The sequence below is a fragment of the Phaseolus vulgaris genome, chromosome 7 (assembly GCF_051622355.1).
Source record: "Phaseolus vulgaris cultivar YP4 chromosome 7, ASM5162235v1, whole genome shotgun sequence".
Classification (NCBI taxonomy): Eukaryota; Viridiplantae; Streptophyta; class Magnoliopsida; order Fabales; family Fabaceae; genus Phaseolus; species Phaseolus vulgaris.
Genome location: NC_143504.1, coordinates 27,348,558 through 27,364,249, shown reverse-complemented (window position 1 = coordinate 27,364,249; position 15,692 = coordinate 27,348,558). Strand labels below are relative to the sequence as shown.

At 33.5% G+C, this 15,692-nt stretch overlaps 2 protein-coding genes across 3 annotated transcripts; one reads left to right on the top strand and one right to left on the bottom strand.

Moving 5' to 3' along the window:
- The first annotated feature begins 1,509 nt into the window (after positions 1–1,509).
- Positions 1,510–2,628, top strand: LOC150025854 (uncharacterized). The gene is made up of 3 exons (XM_090304777.1): positions 1,510–1,548; positions 1,638–2,305; positions 2,403–2,628. Exons 1-3 carry the CDS (start codon positions 1,510–1,512, stop codon positions 2,626–2,628), a joined length of 933 nt encoding a protein of 310 aa, XP_090160903.1.
- A 5,220-nt stretch (positions 2,629–7,848) lies between these two features.
- On the bottom strand, positions 7,849–10,613 carry LOC137816884 (LOW protein: ammonium transporter 1-like protein). 2 transcript variants are annotated; one of them, XR_016523530.1, is made up of 9 exons: positions 10,285–10,588; positions 10,095–10,154; positions 9,917–9,964; positions 9,499–9,631; positions 9,349–9,411; positions 8,564–8,662; positions 8,408–8,478; positions 8,231–8,321; positions 7,849–8,141 (listed from the first exon to the last, which is right to left on the bottom strand). XR_016523530.1 is itself a non-coding variant. In XM_068620046.2 (9 exons), exons 1-9 carry the CDS (start codon positions 10,504–10,506, stop codon positions 8,031–8,033), a joined length of 912 nt encoding a protein of 303 aa, XP_068476147.2. In that variant the 5' UTR covers positions 10,507–10,613; the 3' UTR covers positions 7,849–8,030. The 2 variants fall into 2 exon arrangements, 1 of the variants encoding a protein (XP_068476147.2); XM_068620046.2 differs by having other exon boundaries at positions 9,335–9,411; positions 10,285–10,613.
- Between the last annotated feature and the right edge of the window lie 5,079 nt (positions 10,614–15,692).

The following is a 15,692-nucleotide window of genomic DNA, read 5'->3' as shown; positions in this document are numbered from 1 at the left end:
CTAAGTTGCTCGAATTGTTGCATGAAATGCTTCCAAAAGATAATTCATTGCTCACCCGTATGAGGCGAAGAAGATATTGTGTCCAATGGGTATGGAGTACGAGAAAATACATGCATGTTTTAATGTTTGCATATTGTATAGAAAAGAGTTTGAATCATTGCACAAGTGTTCAAGATGCGGGGTATCACGATAAAAAATGAAGGATGATGAGAGTGAGGAAGATTATGTGAAAAAGGTCCCCTGCAAAAGCATTATGGTATCTTCCAATTCGCGATTTAATCATTTGTTTGCCAATTCGCGATTTAATCATCCGGAAGGACACATATTGGGCCTTTAACTAGGTTCATGGCTAAAAGAATGAAAGATGAAGAAGAAGGAGTTTAGAAAACTCTATTTTTATGGAGAATTAATTTTTAACTTTTCTTCCAAGTTTCCTAGTCTTATAAATTTGTACAAAGTAGTATAGGCTTTATTTTTGGCTTGTATTTTAGCCATTATCTTGGGCCATGTTTTAGGCCAATTAGAGTAGGGTGTAAATAGAAAAATAAAGAGTCTAGCCAGAGTTACAATTGGGCCTCCTTGGACCCAATGCAACTCTAGACCATCTGAAGAGTTTTTAGGGTTAAAGCGTGCACATTGGCTGCTCATGAGCACTATAAACACAAGTGTTAGCCCCCTTGTAAATAAGATTTGAATTGATAATGAAAAGTTGCCCTAGTTGCTAGCTCATTGGTCTTTAAATTCTCACTCTCAAGTTTGCACTTCTATTAGTGTTTTGCTTGGATTTTCTTAGGAGTTGGCCTAACCTCTCTTAAGCTTCATCATCATTCTCCATACACCAATACTTCATAGTTTCTTTCACTCATTTTAGCCACCTAATCCCTCCAAATTCCGCACCATAAAATACAAAACAAAAGACTCATAGCAATGCAAGCTAGGATTGCATCATTAGTGATGTAAAAAACCTCAGGTGGCATGCAAATGGAAAAAAAAAATCTGATGGATTGTTACAACATGCTGCCGATTCACCGCAATGGAAGAAAATTGATTCTTTGTTTCTTGAGTTTGGGAATGATCCAAGAAATCTTAGACTTGGTCTTGCAACAAATGGTATGAATCCTTACAGTAATTTAAGTAGCAAACATAGTTAGTAGCCAGTTTTAGTCATTATTTATAATTTGTCGTATTGGTTGTGTATGAAGAGAAAATATATAATGTGTCTATGATGATATCAAGGCTAAGACAACCTGGAAATGACAGATTTTTACTTAAGTTCATTGATCGAAGACTTGAAATTTTTATGGGATTAAGGAGTTGAAGTATTTGATGCATATGAGAAGGTCAATTTCAATTTGCGGGCATTGTTATTTTGAACCATTAACGATTTTCGAGCATATAGGAATTTGAGTGATTTTCGTGTTAAAGGAGATAGTGCTTGCCCGATATGTGAAGAGAACACAAGTTACCATCAACTAAAACATGGGAGGAAAACTTCTTACATTGGGTCACATGACATCTACAAAATCATTAGAGATTTCTCAACGTATTGTAAGTTCATAATTACATGTCATACTTTTAGTGTTACAAACTTATCATTACATATTATTATATTAACACATTGTATTATGTTTTTATAGGATGAGCTAGTGGAGCAAAGCTCACAGGGAAGTTTTGTTCCCAAAGGTCGAGATGACATATTGATCGTGGCCATTGGGACTGAAGAACATCCTGGGCGTGTTCGTACGACTGGTTTTGGTGTTAGACAATATTTTGAATCAGTTTCTCGACCTAGCTTTTTTGCAAATGTCAGTCAACAGATGATGGATCAATTAACTACACAATTGAAAGAGAGACTGATTGGACAAATGACTAAGAGCATAAAAGAACAAGTTACTCAAGAGTTAAGAGTTGAATTTGAGCAACGATATAATCCAGCTGAACCAGTGGATGTAATTTATGTTCATGGTCGAGCTATCACCAAAGGTAGTTGTGATGTGGAGGACTATGAAGATGATGACACTGAATCCTTCTACCAGTGCAAGTTATTTGTTGATGGAAATCATCCTCGTGTAGTGGCCATTTGCAGAATGTATCTAGGAGGTTCAACCATCCACACCTTGCCCATGCAGAGTGATTTATCTAGAGTGGTGGTTGAAAAAGTTAAGGATGCATTTGTTGTAATTCCAGTGCCCACATTAGGGGTTAATACAGTGGGAGAGGCACTTGGAACATTTATTGCATGGCCTACAAATCTGATAAAGACCATTTCAAAAAATTATCAGGTATATTTCATTAAGCGCTATTAGTGTTAGAGTGGTTTTTATATTTATAATTTATATTTGTTATTATGTTTTACAAGACTTTGCTATGAGACAAAATGCAACAATTGGTGGTCCTTTAAGCCCTCAAGTCCAACCACAAGTCCAACCATATGTGGACACAATCCAAGAGTTAGTTAGGGTTTCACATCAAATGTTTCAAGATTCTCGTGTGATTCCTTGGGATGCCACATTATTTGGGGTTGATAATGGTGGTATACCACTGTACATAACCATGCAAGATGTCTTTGAAATCATCCAGGGTAATCAATTGTTGAGCATCGCAGTTATTCAACTATGGATAATGTAAGTACCCTTAATAATTACATGCTATTTAATTGAATGATGTTTCATAAATCATGCCACTCATATTTATATTAAGAATGTAGGTATATAAATCAGATAATTATGAACATGGAAAATTTTGATACTTATGGTTTCCTCAAGCCCCAATCCATACAGAAGTCTAGGAATAAAATACTTGATTTTCAGACTTACATTCAAAGATGAATTCAAATATCAAGAAAATAGATTTATTTTTCTCCTTTTATAAATGGGTAATTAAAACTTGTTACATTTAAAGTTTACATAATTATAAAAATGACTAATGAAATGTTTTATACTAGGTCTCACTAGCAATTGATGCTTATTTGCCCCATAAACAACAATGTTATCTGATTTTGTTCACTGCATAAGAAGCCAAGTCAAGATATGAAGATGTAGTACAAAGGTATGTTATTGTAATTTATTCTGAATTACTAGTGATTTTTCTCATTTTAGTGCAATTAATGTATGCAGTGTCTTACGGGGTAGATCCACTTCATCATCACAAAATCTATGTTGGATTTATCCTAAAGTATATATTCACTTCTTCAATAAAGCTATTAAGTTTTACTTTTTTAGTTCAATTAAATCAATTGTTACTTATATTTCATAATAGTACAATAAGCAACAAGGGAACTTTGAATGTGGTTATTATGTTATGCATTGGATGTAGACCATGGCACGTGTGAGGATTATAGACTCTTGGGAGCAGGTATTATGTGATTTTAATTGCTCTAACTTCTCATTATGCATATTTGTTAGTATGAAGACTAATAGACTCTTACATTTCTCAGCTTTTTGAAGATTTCGAGCCACTAAGCACACAAAGTCTTGAACAAATTCGTCAGGAATGGGCCAAGTACTTTCTACAACTTAGGAATCAAAACATGCAATGATTTGTATCTTTCTAACATATGTACATTTTCATTAGATGTAAATTATACAATTTTGATTAGTTTCAATAAAATGTCTTTATATTTCTCTCTCTATATAAATCAATTTGGCTGGTATTTTGGTTTTATTATATTTACAGGTTTATAAATTATGGTAAAAGTGCATTTTATTAAATTCATAAAAAAAAACTGGCACATTTTACACCGATTATGACCATAACCGATGTAATATGAGGCTATAATGTGCTCTAGAGGCACATATTACACCGGTTATGACCTTAACCGGTGTAATATGTGGCCTCAACCAGTTTCAAAACTAGCCCATATTACATGGTTATTCGAGCCAACCAGTGTAATATGTGTCTTACACAGTGCACATATTAATCCCCCATATTACACTAGTTGGCTCGAGTAACCGTGTAATATGGGGCTACATATAACATCGGTTGCTTAATCGATGTAATATGTAATTGACATTTTACAACACCCACATCTACACCGGTGGTAGGACCGGTGTAAAATTCCTTTTTTGCACTAGTGTGATGATTGCAAAAAATAAAGCAAGACAGAGGAATGAAGAAACCGAATTGAAAAGGAAGATAAAATGGCGAAACAATTAAAGAGATAATGAACAAAGGAAAAAAAGAGTAATGGTAGAATTGAAGAGAAAAAAGTAAGGAGTAGAGGAAGCTTAAGGAGTGGAGAGAAATGAAGAGGGATCATGCCACTTGGGGGAGGAAGCTCCAAGATGAGTGAGGATGGAGTCGCCACTTGCAACTATCTCTGCCAAGAAACGACTCAGAGAAAATATAGGAACACCCTAGACTCACTCAAACAGAGTTTCTTTACGTCAAAATTCAATGTGATTTACAAGAGGAGAGACATCCTATTTATAAATATGAGTGAGTGCCTTGGAGAGGAAAAGAGGAAGGATAGGAGCGTAAATGACTACAAGCTTCTAGAAACTAGGTCAAATGTAGCACATGAGGAGTCTTCTAGAATCTAGGTCAAAGGTGAGAACATGGGTGACACATGGGTGATCAGTTTCTAGAAGCCTAAGCTAGCTTATTCTTCTTCTAATTGGGCCAATGTGAGCTCAGTTTATTACAAATTAAACTTATCTTAAAAAGACTAGAAGGAAAAATAATTGGTACTCTGGCTCAAGCCCGGTTGTTCTTCTCCTGAGGATCTTCTGATGGATGGTGAAGCTCTGTGTCTTGGCCTGAGATGTTTGACCTAGCCTTGAATAGTCATTTGGACTTATGGTCAACTTCTTGTAAAATTTGGTCATATCAATTCTCCACAACTTTCTTTCATTTGTCATGTTTCACAACTTCAATATATAAAATTGGACCATCACTCATAATATGGTATACTATGTAGGCATTTGCTTCTTCTTCACTCAACCTGTATCACTTGCAAATCCTTCTATCCAAGTTGGTATCATCATCCTTCTTTCAATTGCATTTACATCCAAACTTCTCTACTTCATTTTTATCATCAATACCCTTGCATTATGTTCATTCCTAACATTACTACCCCTCACATTATTCTCACCACCATTACGTCTTCTTCTAAACCATCACCTTACTCTCACTTTTATGTTCTCTCTAACTTTCATCACTATATAAACCATCATCACCGCAAACAAACAAATTATGTTTGTATTTGTTTTTTTATAATTTTGTTCCCAACATCTTTTTTTCTTCTTCAAATACTACATCTTTACTAACTACAATCCTCTTTCTCTTAGGGTAAAAAAATGTGATAACCCTTTGACTTGTCACTCTAACATAATAGTAATATATTTTTCACACTCGGTATAGAATAGGAAACAAATTAAAGGAAAAATAAATAAAAAGAAGGAAAAGATGAAAGGAACAAATGGCAAACTAGAAGAAGAGGATATATATACATCAATTAAAAAATAACGGCTCAAATCAGAACTAGTTTAATTATTATTTATTATTATTATTATTATAATTATTATTTTTTGTTAATTGTATATGTGAAAATCCTTGAATCTACATTATCACATTATGGTTTATCAGTGTTTTAAGAATATTAAGAAAATAAAAAATAAAAGTGGTTTATTAAAGAACACTAAGAACATATGTTCAAAACAGTGATATATCAATTTATAAATAACGTGATAGTTAGTATAATGATTAGATACATTAGACTCATACATGCAAAAATGAAAGTTAAACTAAATAAATCTTTGAAAGATACATGGAGTAAGACAAAACAAAACATCTATAATTATGTTCCGAGTGTTTTTTTTTTAAAAAAAAATGGGCGTATTTTTGTTAAAATAATGTTAGCATAATTAATTTATTTTTTAAATCGCATATTATCCCAAAAGATAAAAATCGTGAAGGAAAGTTGTATTAGGTAGATTAATTGTGATTATTAGCCGAAGAAGATACGAGCATGAATGATTGGCTGAATTTATATTTTGATGTGTAATGTATGTTATTTTATGGGTTTTTGAAGGTCCAATGTACTCCTCCAACTAAAAAACAAATCACATACGCATGTAAGAGTGTGGACTTAAGGCAATATACAAATCCAAATTACTACCACAATACGAATCTTTCAGTACTTTAAACACGAATCTTTAAATCAGATGCGTGTTCCAGATCAATTTCTCACTCAACTTCAAATACTGGTCATGTTGGCCATGTCAAAGAGCATGAGTGACTGTTCATTCATTGACGACTGAAATTCGCACTCGTCACCAAATTTTTTAATTATTCAATTGTCAGAAGTAACTTCTCAAATACCCTTCACCTAATGCTTATAGAGAATGCAGTAAGGTCCAAATCGCTGACCTAATGCTTACAGAGAATGATGAATGGTGTGTGGAAGTGAGTCCAAATTGAATCAATTAATTTAACCTTATAAAAATCAATAATAAAGTAATTTAATCTTACAAAATTGATAATCTAATATCAGTTTGGAGGTGATTCGATGGTGTCTACAAGGGTTTCATAACAGAGTTCTAATAACAATTTAACACTGAATTGTTATAATTTATAACTGTTAAACTCAACACTGAATTATTTCAGATTACAACTACTAAAAATAAAAGCAGAAATAATTTTTTTACATGTGTGCCCATACGAAAAGGTGCCCATAGGAGGAGGTGGAAAGATTCAAAGTAACATTTTCCTTCCTAATAACTCCAATGAATCTCACTTGGATCAGATATCATATTATTGATTAAATTTAGATCTAATTCAACCTAAAAAAAACTACCTTTACATCCCAATTATATATTATGATATCACTAATTGATATATTACCATAACCAAAAGTAATTCTCTATTCCTAGCAAGATATTTGATGCACCACCATAACCAAAGTAATTCTCCTTTCTTAGCAAGATAAATGGAGGGTGGAAATCGACAACATTGTTTCAAACAATTAATTTATCATTGATGACCCAACAATTTTCCTACAGGTCGCATATATGATTCCAAGCATTACCTGCTCTGCTTTGACTTATTTATTCATTCACTTTTTTTAAACATCGATAACTTTCATTAATATAGACATTAGTACATTACAATTTACACCATACAATGTCGGAGAAGCAGTTCTGTCCGCATAACATAATTATTGTTCCATATTCATATACATGACATACAGTGCAGTACACCAGAATATTTATCAATTGAATTAATGGGCCTTGGTTGGTAACGAACCAAAGTGATTACGGTGTTTCTTCCTACACCCCATCAAAATTCTTCCTGCACCCCATCAATATCTGAAAAGACGATTTTATCTCTTTTTAAAATAACTTCTGGATTAGCATTTTTTGAATCTTCCCAGGCACCCCTTTTCAGAATTTATAAATATATTCCCGAAAAAGTTTCCCAAAATTTCTGGAAAGAATTTTCGGGATAAGATTTTCAGAATATGTATAATATATTTCGAGCTGTGTTTTCCAAAAATAATATTTCTGGAATGTATTCCAGAAAAAACTTTCTGGAATGAGATCTTAGATGGAACATTTTGACCATTTTACATATTTGATGGGAGTGCAGGAAGAACTTTGTCGAGGTGCAGGAAGAAACACCCAAGTGATTAATAAAAAAACATACTACAATTCAGGACTGTTTCATTGAACTCTCACAACATGCTCTGGCTAGAGATAAAATGGTTTCTTATTACCAGATCGACTCGTGACACACAAAAGGACAAGTTCATAAACCTCCTCAACAAAAAGTATTTTAGTGAGAAAAACAAAAAATATGACAATGTAATAAATGGTACTCTGTTTTCTTACCGAGAATAAAAGGCAGAAGTCGTGAAGTGTACATATCATTCCATATTCAAGTTGAACAAAAGTATTGCTACTATGTTCATTGTTTTCCAACCATGTGATGAGTTTGGTACTTTACTATGAATATATACTACAATTACTAATAAACTTAGACCGTGCATATACACCATTTACAAGCAAAACGAGGGAAGGCGCACCTAAAGCTCAACCTTTCTTTGATTTGAGCTGTAACCCAAGTAGAACAAGTCCCCCCGAGGTAAATGCAGACAAGAACGTTGAGAAATAGAAAAGAGCAAGCAATGCTCCCTTTAAAGACTGCAGCCGAATATTTATAGATTTTGATAATCAGATGCCAGTAGTTAACAGAAACAAGTTGAAGTGATGCGAGTGAGAAGTTATTTCACCTTAGCAAGCAGCAAAGCATTGTCGTTTGCATACTCCAAAGAACTGTCAGGAATGTTTTGAATTCCCTGAGCAATTTCCCACGAAAGAATCCTATGTTTCAAATATAAACAATAACTAAGTTTTCCCCGTCTCTATCCTTTCTCTTATAAAACTCTAGTTGAAATTGGAAAACCTACCCAAACACAAATCCAATTACAGCCCCGATATTGGCCTTATCTGGTGTTATTTCGACCTGCAACTCTCCAAACTGCAATTGGCAATCAGGTTACTAATTTTTCATAGTTATAGTTTCTTATTGCATAAAACGTGCCATAGACAGAATAATTACAGACTTTCAGCACCCTAGTCTCCTCTTTCGGTTCTTCAACTGTCACTTCTGACATTGAACTAGCACATAGAGCTCTACCAGCTGCAATCATTGCCTTTGCAATCTATGATAACATTGCAATATATCAGTATTATTGAGATAAAAATCAATACTTTAACTTTGTTGACATAGATTTCTATGTATAATAGTTGAGCCATATTTGTGAAAAAACAAAAATCTAATTAGACTCCTACCCCATGTGTTTCATTGATGCCCTGAAATTAGGTCATGTTTGGCCAAGCTTTTTTGGTCTTCTCTTCTCAAAAAGTATAAGCTTCTCAATTAGCTTCAATTAAAGTTACTTTTGTTTTTAAGAGCTTTTCTAGAACATTGTGTGTCGTGACTTCTTCTAAAAGGAAAGTCCGAAATCGGCTATGTCAAATGCTACCTAAGTAATCACACTTCAAGCTATGAAGTACATACAACCCCTAAGAGCTTATTAAAGTGAAGTACTTTATGGTTCCCTTCCGCAGTTCCTCTTTGGTGATATCCTAAATGTGTTTCGACACAATATATGGTTTTAGTGAGAGAAAATAACTTTAAAAAGAAGTTAAATTATATCATATGGAGGGTAAATGACCCCATATATAGCCAACAAACACGAAAAGAGCACAACCATTCATTCTGAACAGATACCAGCTAGTTATTTCCCAAAGAAATTCAATCATTTTCTCATTACATCAAAATGACGAAGGCCAGAGAGATCCACGGGCACAAAGGGAATAGAGTATAATACCTTTTGTGGCTCACCTTGGCCATACTGTCCCATTGATTGAAACCTTCTTCCAGCAGATATCAAACGCTTTCCAAGTGCTAATCAGCAAAAAGAACAAAGACATCTTCAAGCTAAGTTCTCATGGGTTTGGCAGAACCTCATTGATTACGTTCTCATGGGTTTACCTGATTTGGCAGAACCTGTCAACTTGGCCTCAATTAAAGGAATCTTTTTAGCTAAAGAGTGAGATGTTGCTGTCTCAGCAAGTTCCCACGCTCGAGAGAGGTTTAGCAAAGTCTCTCCCAACTCTTGGCCACACTGAGAAAGTATATTTATTCCCATTAAACAAATATAACCATTATATTTGGGAATGGGGAATACACCAGACACACGTAACACAAAGTAGAGACATCTTTTGGAGGTAATCAATGGATTAGAGCATCAAATGAAGTGCTTCAAGATAACAACCACGAGTATATTGACTGTTATGAATAGAAAGCTAAATGACAAGGTCAACAACCATTAGCATTTCATATTGTAACACTCAATCTTAATTGGAATCAGAATTGGGGTCGCAAATTGTAGCCAGTAATGAGTACCAACCTCGTCTAAAACAGGTCCGTTTGAAAGGTCGAACGCGGCGTCGTTTAGCTTCACAAAATTTGAAACAAAAACATGATTCCAGAGGAAAGGGGCATCTTTATATCACTATGGATTGATAATGGAAACGATTGCATGATAATGCTGACATGGGCAAAGCAAAGAATTTCATGGCACTTACGTCTAATCGAAGATCACGGGGAAACTGTGCAAAGTAATCAGGAGGAAGATCTAAATTGCCCTGCAACGAAAACGCACACGAACTCTTGAATCACGAATTTACATTGAGAAAGGAATATTTGGAAAGTTGAAAATTTAAACGCAGGCAGAAGAGAACGTTAAATTGGAAGGATGGGGTATGAATGAGTTACAGCAATTTCTTGGAGAAGAGTTTGAGGGTCAGGTTGAATGGATTTGGGCGAGTCGGATTCAGTAAGAGCAAAACGCACAGTGAGAGGTTTGGGAAGATAAATGGTATTGGTGGCAGAAACAGGAGTTGCGAATTTCAGTGAGGTTAGGGAAGCCAACTGATGGGGGTAACGGTGGGAAATAGGAGCTGTCAAATACCAGAATTGAAGCGCAGCTGAAGCCATTCTTTTCTTCTTCCCAGCGGATTGGATTCAAGCTATGCAATTCGGTGTCTACCACTCAAATTCCGGCACAAAATTTTAAATTACCCTGTCATTTCATTTATCTGTTTGTTCCTTTTGTTGATACGACACATTAGTTAGATTTAATTAAATTATACAAAAATGCTAATGTACTTAATTAATTTTCATTATTATTAATTTTTAAAATTACTGTTTTACTGTTAAAATATTTGATAAAATTAAGTGATGAATATTAAATTATAAAATATCTTATAACAAGCAGGATGGAGTAGTAGATAAATGAGTTTTTTTTCTTACTTTTCAGAAATACAAAACTTATTTTAAAAAAATTGGGGGCGTAGTATTTTACTACCGCATTAAATAAGATAAATATTTTTCGTTTTACTTGTGTACAAGTGAACGTTCTAGACTATAATGAAAAAGTTATCAAAGCTCTAGCTATACGTTTTTTATATAGTAGGTCTGAACAAAGTGGCATGAGGATAGACATACACTTACTTAAGTGTGTGAGAAAAATTCTTTCTACATTCAACTTTTTTTCATCCATAAATCATATTCAAATTCTTGTATAATCCGTAAGTCTAAAAAGTATTTTTTTATAAAAATACATTATGTAATTTAAAATCTTTTAAATTATATAATTTTCTATATTACATTATCTTATCTTAAAGTATTTTTGAAGTATACAATCTATCTATAATACAAATAGAAGACACTTCCAAGGTAAGTTCTAAAAAAATTCAAAAAGAAATTTTTTTAAATTTTAACTAAAAATAGCAAACTGAAACTCATTATGGGAGTGATAAATGGTACGCCGTAGAACTTATACGTGTGCAAAACTCCATTTCTTTAAATATTCCCCTTCTTTATATACTTTCAGCATTTCTCTCTCTTCTATTTCTCTACTTCCCGGTTTCTCTTTCTTTTTCGTTGTCTTTTGGTTTCTTCTTCTCTGGGTTTCATGTATGGTTTTTCATTTCGGCTTTCTTCATTTCATTTCGGCTTTCTCCTTCTCGAGGTGATTATTGCTTCTGTTATGTGGATTTTGTTCATCTCATTTACGATTTCTTTGTTCCACAGCATAAAAATGATATTTTTTTTTTGTTTTTCTTATCAAAGGTTCGTTCTTTTCATGTTTCTGCTAATTCTTTTCATCTCTTTTACTATTTCTTTGCTTCTTAGGGTTTGGACTACTTTGGGCTACTTAGGGTTTGGACTTCCACTCCAAGAGATCTCTTTTTTGTTCTTAAACTTTCTTTGTAAAGTTTTTTAGACTTTTTTTCCATCTACATTTCAGTTTGTGCAGCAACTAGTAGTGGAAGTGGAATAGATTTTCGTTCATATCCATCGTATGTTCAAGCACCAAGGTGAAATCTTTTCCTTCATCTGTTCTTTTGTCCTCATGGTTGTTTTCATTGTTCCTTTTTTTGTTGATTTAATCGTTTATGGAATTTTTTATTGGGCTACTTAGGGTTTGGACTTCCACTCCAAGAGATCTCCCTTTTGTTGTTAAACTTTCTTTGTAAAAAATTTTACACGTTTTTTCTTATCAAAGGTTTGTTCTTTTCATGTTTCTGCTAATTCTTTTCATCTCTTTTACTATTTCTTTGCTTCTTAGGGTTTGGACTACTTTGGGCTACTTAGGGTTTGGACTTCCACTCCAAGAGATCTCTTTTTTGTTCTTAAACTTTCTTTGTAAAGTTTTTTAGACTTTTTTTCCATCTACATTTCAGTTTGTGCAGCAACTAGTAGTGGAAGTGGAATAGATTTTCGTTCATATCCATCGTATGTTCAAGCACCAAGGTGAAATCTTTTCCTTCATCTGTTCTTTTGTCCTCATGGTTGTTTTCATTGTTCCTTTTTTTGTTGATTTAATCGTTTATGGAATTTTTTATTGGGCTACTTAGGGTTTGGACTTCCACTCCAAGAGATCTCCCTTTTGTTGTTAAACTTTCTTTGTAAAAAATTTTACACGTTTTTTCTTATCAAAGGTTTGTTCTTTTCATGTTTCTGCTAATTCTTTTCATCTCTTTTACTATTTCTTTGCTTCTTAGGGTTTGGACTACTTTGGGCTACTTAGGGTTTGGACTTCCACTCCAAGAGATCTCTTTTTTGTTCTTAAACTTTCTTTGTAAAGTTTTTTAGACTTTTTTTCCATCTACATTTCAGTTTGTGCAGCAACTAGTAGTGGAAGTGGAATAGATTTTCGTTCATATCCATCGTATGTTCAAGCACCAAGGTGAAATCTTTTCCTTCATCTGTTCTTTTGTCCTCATGGTTGTTTTCATTGTTCCTTTTTTTGTTGATTTAATCGTTTATGGAATTTTTTATTGGGCTACTTAGGGTTTGGACTTCCACTCCAAGAGATCTCCCTTTTGTTGTTAAACTTTCTTTGTAAAAAATTTTACACGTTTTTTCTTATCAAAGGTTTGTTCTTTTCATGTTTCTGCTAATTCTTTTCATCTCTTTTACTATTTCTTTGCTTCTTAGGGTTTGGACTACTTTGGGCTACTTAGGGTTTGGACTTCCACTCCAAGAGATCTCTTTTTTGTTCTTAAACTTTCTTTGTAAAGTTTTTTAGACTTTTTTTCCATCTACATTTCAGTTTGTGCAGCAACTAGTAGTGGAAGTGGAATAGATTTTCGTTCATATCCATCGTATGTTCAAGCACCAAGGTGAAATCTTTTCCTTCATCTGTTCTTTTGTCCTCATGGTTGTTTTCATTGTTCCTTTTTTTGTTGATTTAATCGTTTATGGAATTTTTTATTGGGCTACATAGGGTTTGGACTTCCACTCCAAGAGATCTCCCTTTTGTTGTTAAACTTTCTTTGTAAAAAATTTTACACGTTTTTTCCATCTACATTTCAGTTTCTGCAGCAATCGTTAGTGGAAGTGGAATGATTTTCGTTCATATCCATCGTATGTTCAAGCACTAAGGTGAAATCTTTTCCTTCGTCTGTTCGTCTGTCCTCATGGTTTTTTTCATTTTCCATTTTTTTGCTAATTAATCGTTAATGGATTTTTTTTTTGGCTACTTAGGGTTTGGACTTCCACTCAAAGAGATCTCCTTTTTGTTGTTAAACTTTCTTTGGCAAATTTTTTACACCTTTTTTTCATTTATATTTCAGTTTGTGCAGCAACCTGTAATGGAAGTGGAATGGATTTTCGTTCATATCCATTGTATGTTCAAGCATCAAGGTGAAATCTTTTCCTTCCTCTGTTCTCATGGTTGTTTTTATTGTTCATTTTTTTTTTGCTGATAAAATCGTTAATGAAGTTTTTTTTGGGCTACTTAGGGTTTGGACTTTCTCTCAAAGATGTGCAGCAACCGGTAGTGGAATGGCTACTTATTATGTCCCTTATTTGATAACTCTTTTAAGTTTACTTTGTTTAAGGCAAAATCGACTTCTTTTGTTATTTCATATTACTTCATTAATGTATTTATACATGTGTTTATTTTCTTTTAGGATCTTCCTTTTGCTTTTGCAAATTATATTCGGGAAAACAGGTTAAAGTATGTTGTCCTTCATCAACATACTTGATGGATTTCCTATGAGCTCTTCTTGGATGATTGGTAGAAGATGGTGCGGAAGCTTATGGATGAGATGGACAAGGTCCTCCTAGGAGGTGTGGTGACCTGGAAGGTGCATGAAGAGTATGGACATGGGGAGGTTCGACCAACCCCTTTGTAGGTGGTGAAAGGAAGATTAAAACCTAGAAGCTAGGCAAGGAGTAAAGTATGGCACTAAATGGGCAGCATAACATTACTCAATTTAATCTTGAAAATACAAGGTGTAGGCTCCTCCTTTTATAGGCTAAGGAGGACCATAATGCAACCCTAATGCTAATCAAAATGAAATGCAAATTACTCCACATGGAGCACATGGAGCACATGGCCGGCCATGTGAGGCAATGTTCTAGAATGTGCACAAAATCTAGGGTAAATCCCATGTAAGACAAGTTTATGCTATTTACACTACAATTAGTACTAAGCTACCCTTAATGGGCCTTCATGGAGCATATACATGTTGTTTTCTCTCCCATCCGTGGCTTGGCCCAAGGCTCCCATCCGTAGCTTGGTCATGAACCTAGTAAGAGGTCCTAGACGCTCTCCTCCTCCTTCTAGACGCTCCCCCTCTAGACGCTCCCCACTTAGCTCTAGACGCTCTAGGTTTGGCTCTTGTCTTTCATGGGGTGTTGAGCTTGGCCCTCTTCCATCAATACTAGTGAAGTAAATTGCAAAATTATGATAAGGCCACCTCCCAAAGCTTATGTTAAATTTGGTTGTGGATGGAGAAAATTTTGTCAGATTCATGCACTTTGTGAAGACCACAAATTGATCTTTGATAGTGGAGTAACCCCAATTCATATGATGGTGTTGTTAGTGTTGTGAAAATTCAAGATTGTATTCTTCTTAATTTAATTTTTCAAGGACAATGTTCTGATTATAGAGATTCAATTACTATTATAGAGTTATGTAATTTGCAAATTGTTGTAATGTTCACTAGAGAAAATTAATTTTGTTTACTTTATTTTAGTTATCAAGTTTTGTTTAAATACATGGTCAAATTTTGTAATTTCATATTAAATATTATTATGGAATGTTATTTTGTACTTTTTATTTCAATATGTTACTTTATAGTTTACTTTGAAAAGAGACATGAAATGTGTGTTATTTTTTTATAATAATGTGTTGGCATAAATAAGTTAAACTTCATAAAAAGTTATTCTTCAATTTAATGTATTTAATTATATTAATGTATTTAATTTTATTATTCGCATTAATTTATTCTCCAGAAAAACTTTAACATTAAGATTATTCACATTATATTATTCTTCAAATTCAAATTCAATTTCATAATGTATCCATATTAATATTAATATTAATATTCAAAATTTACAATTCCAAGATCATTAATTACATTTATGATTCTTATCTTCTTTTTCTGACTTCTTCTGTTGCACACTTATTTTCTATTCCAAGATTATTATTATTATTAATAATCTTCAAATATTTAATTTTTCAGATTTTCAAAATTTACAATTCCAAGATCATTAATTACCTTTCTGATTCATATCTTCTTTTTCTGACTTCTTCTGCTACAAACTTATTTCCAATTCCTAAATTATTATTATTATTATTATTAATCTTCAAATATTTAATTTTT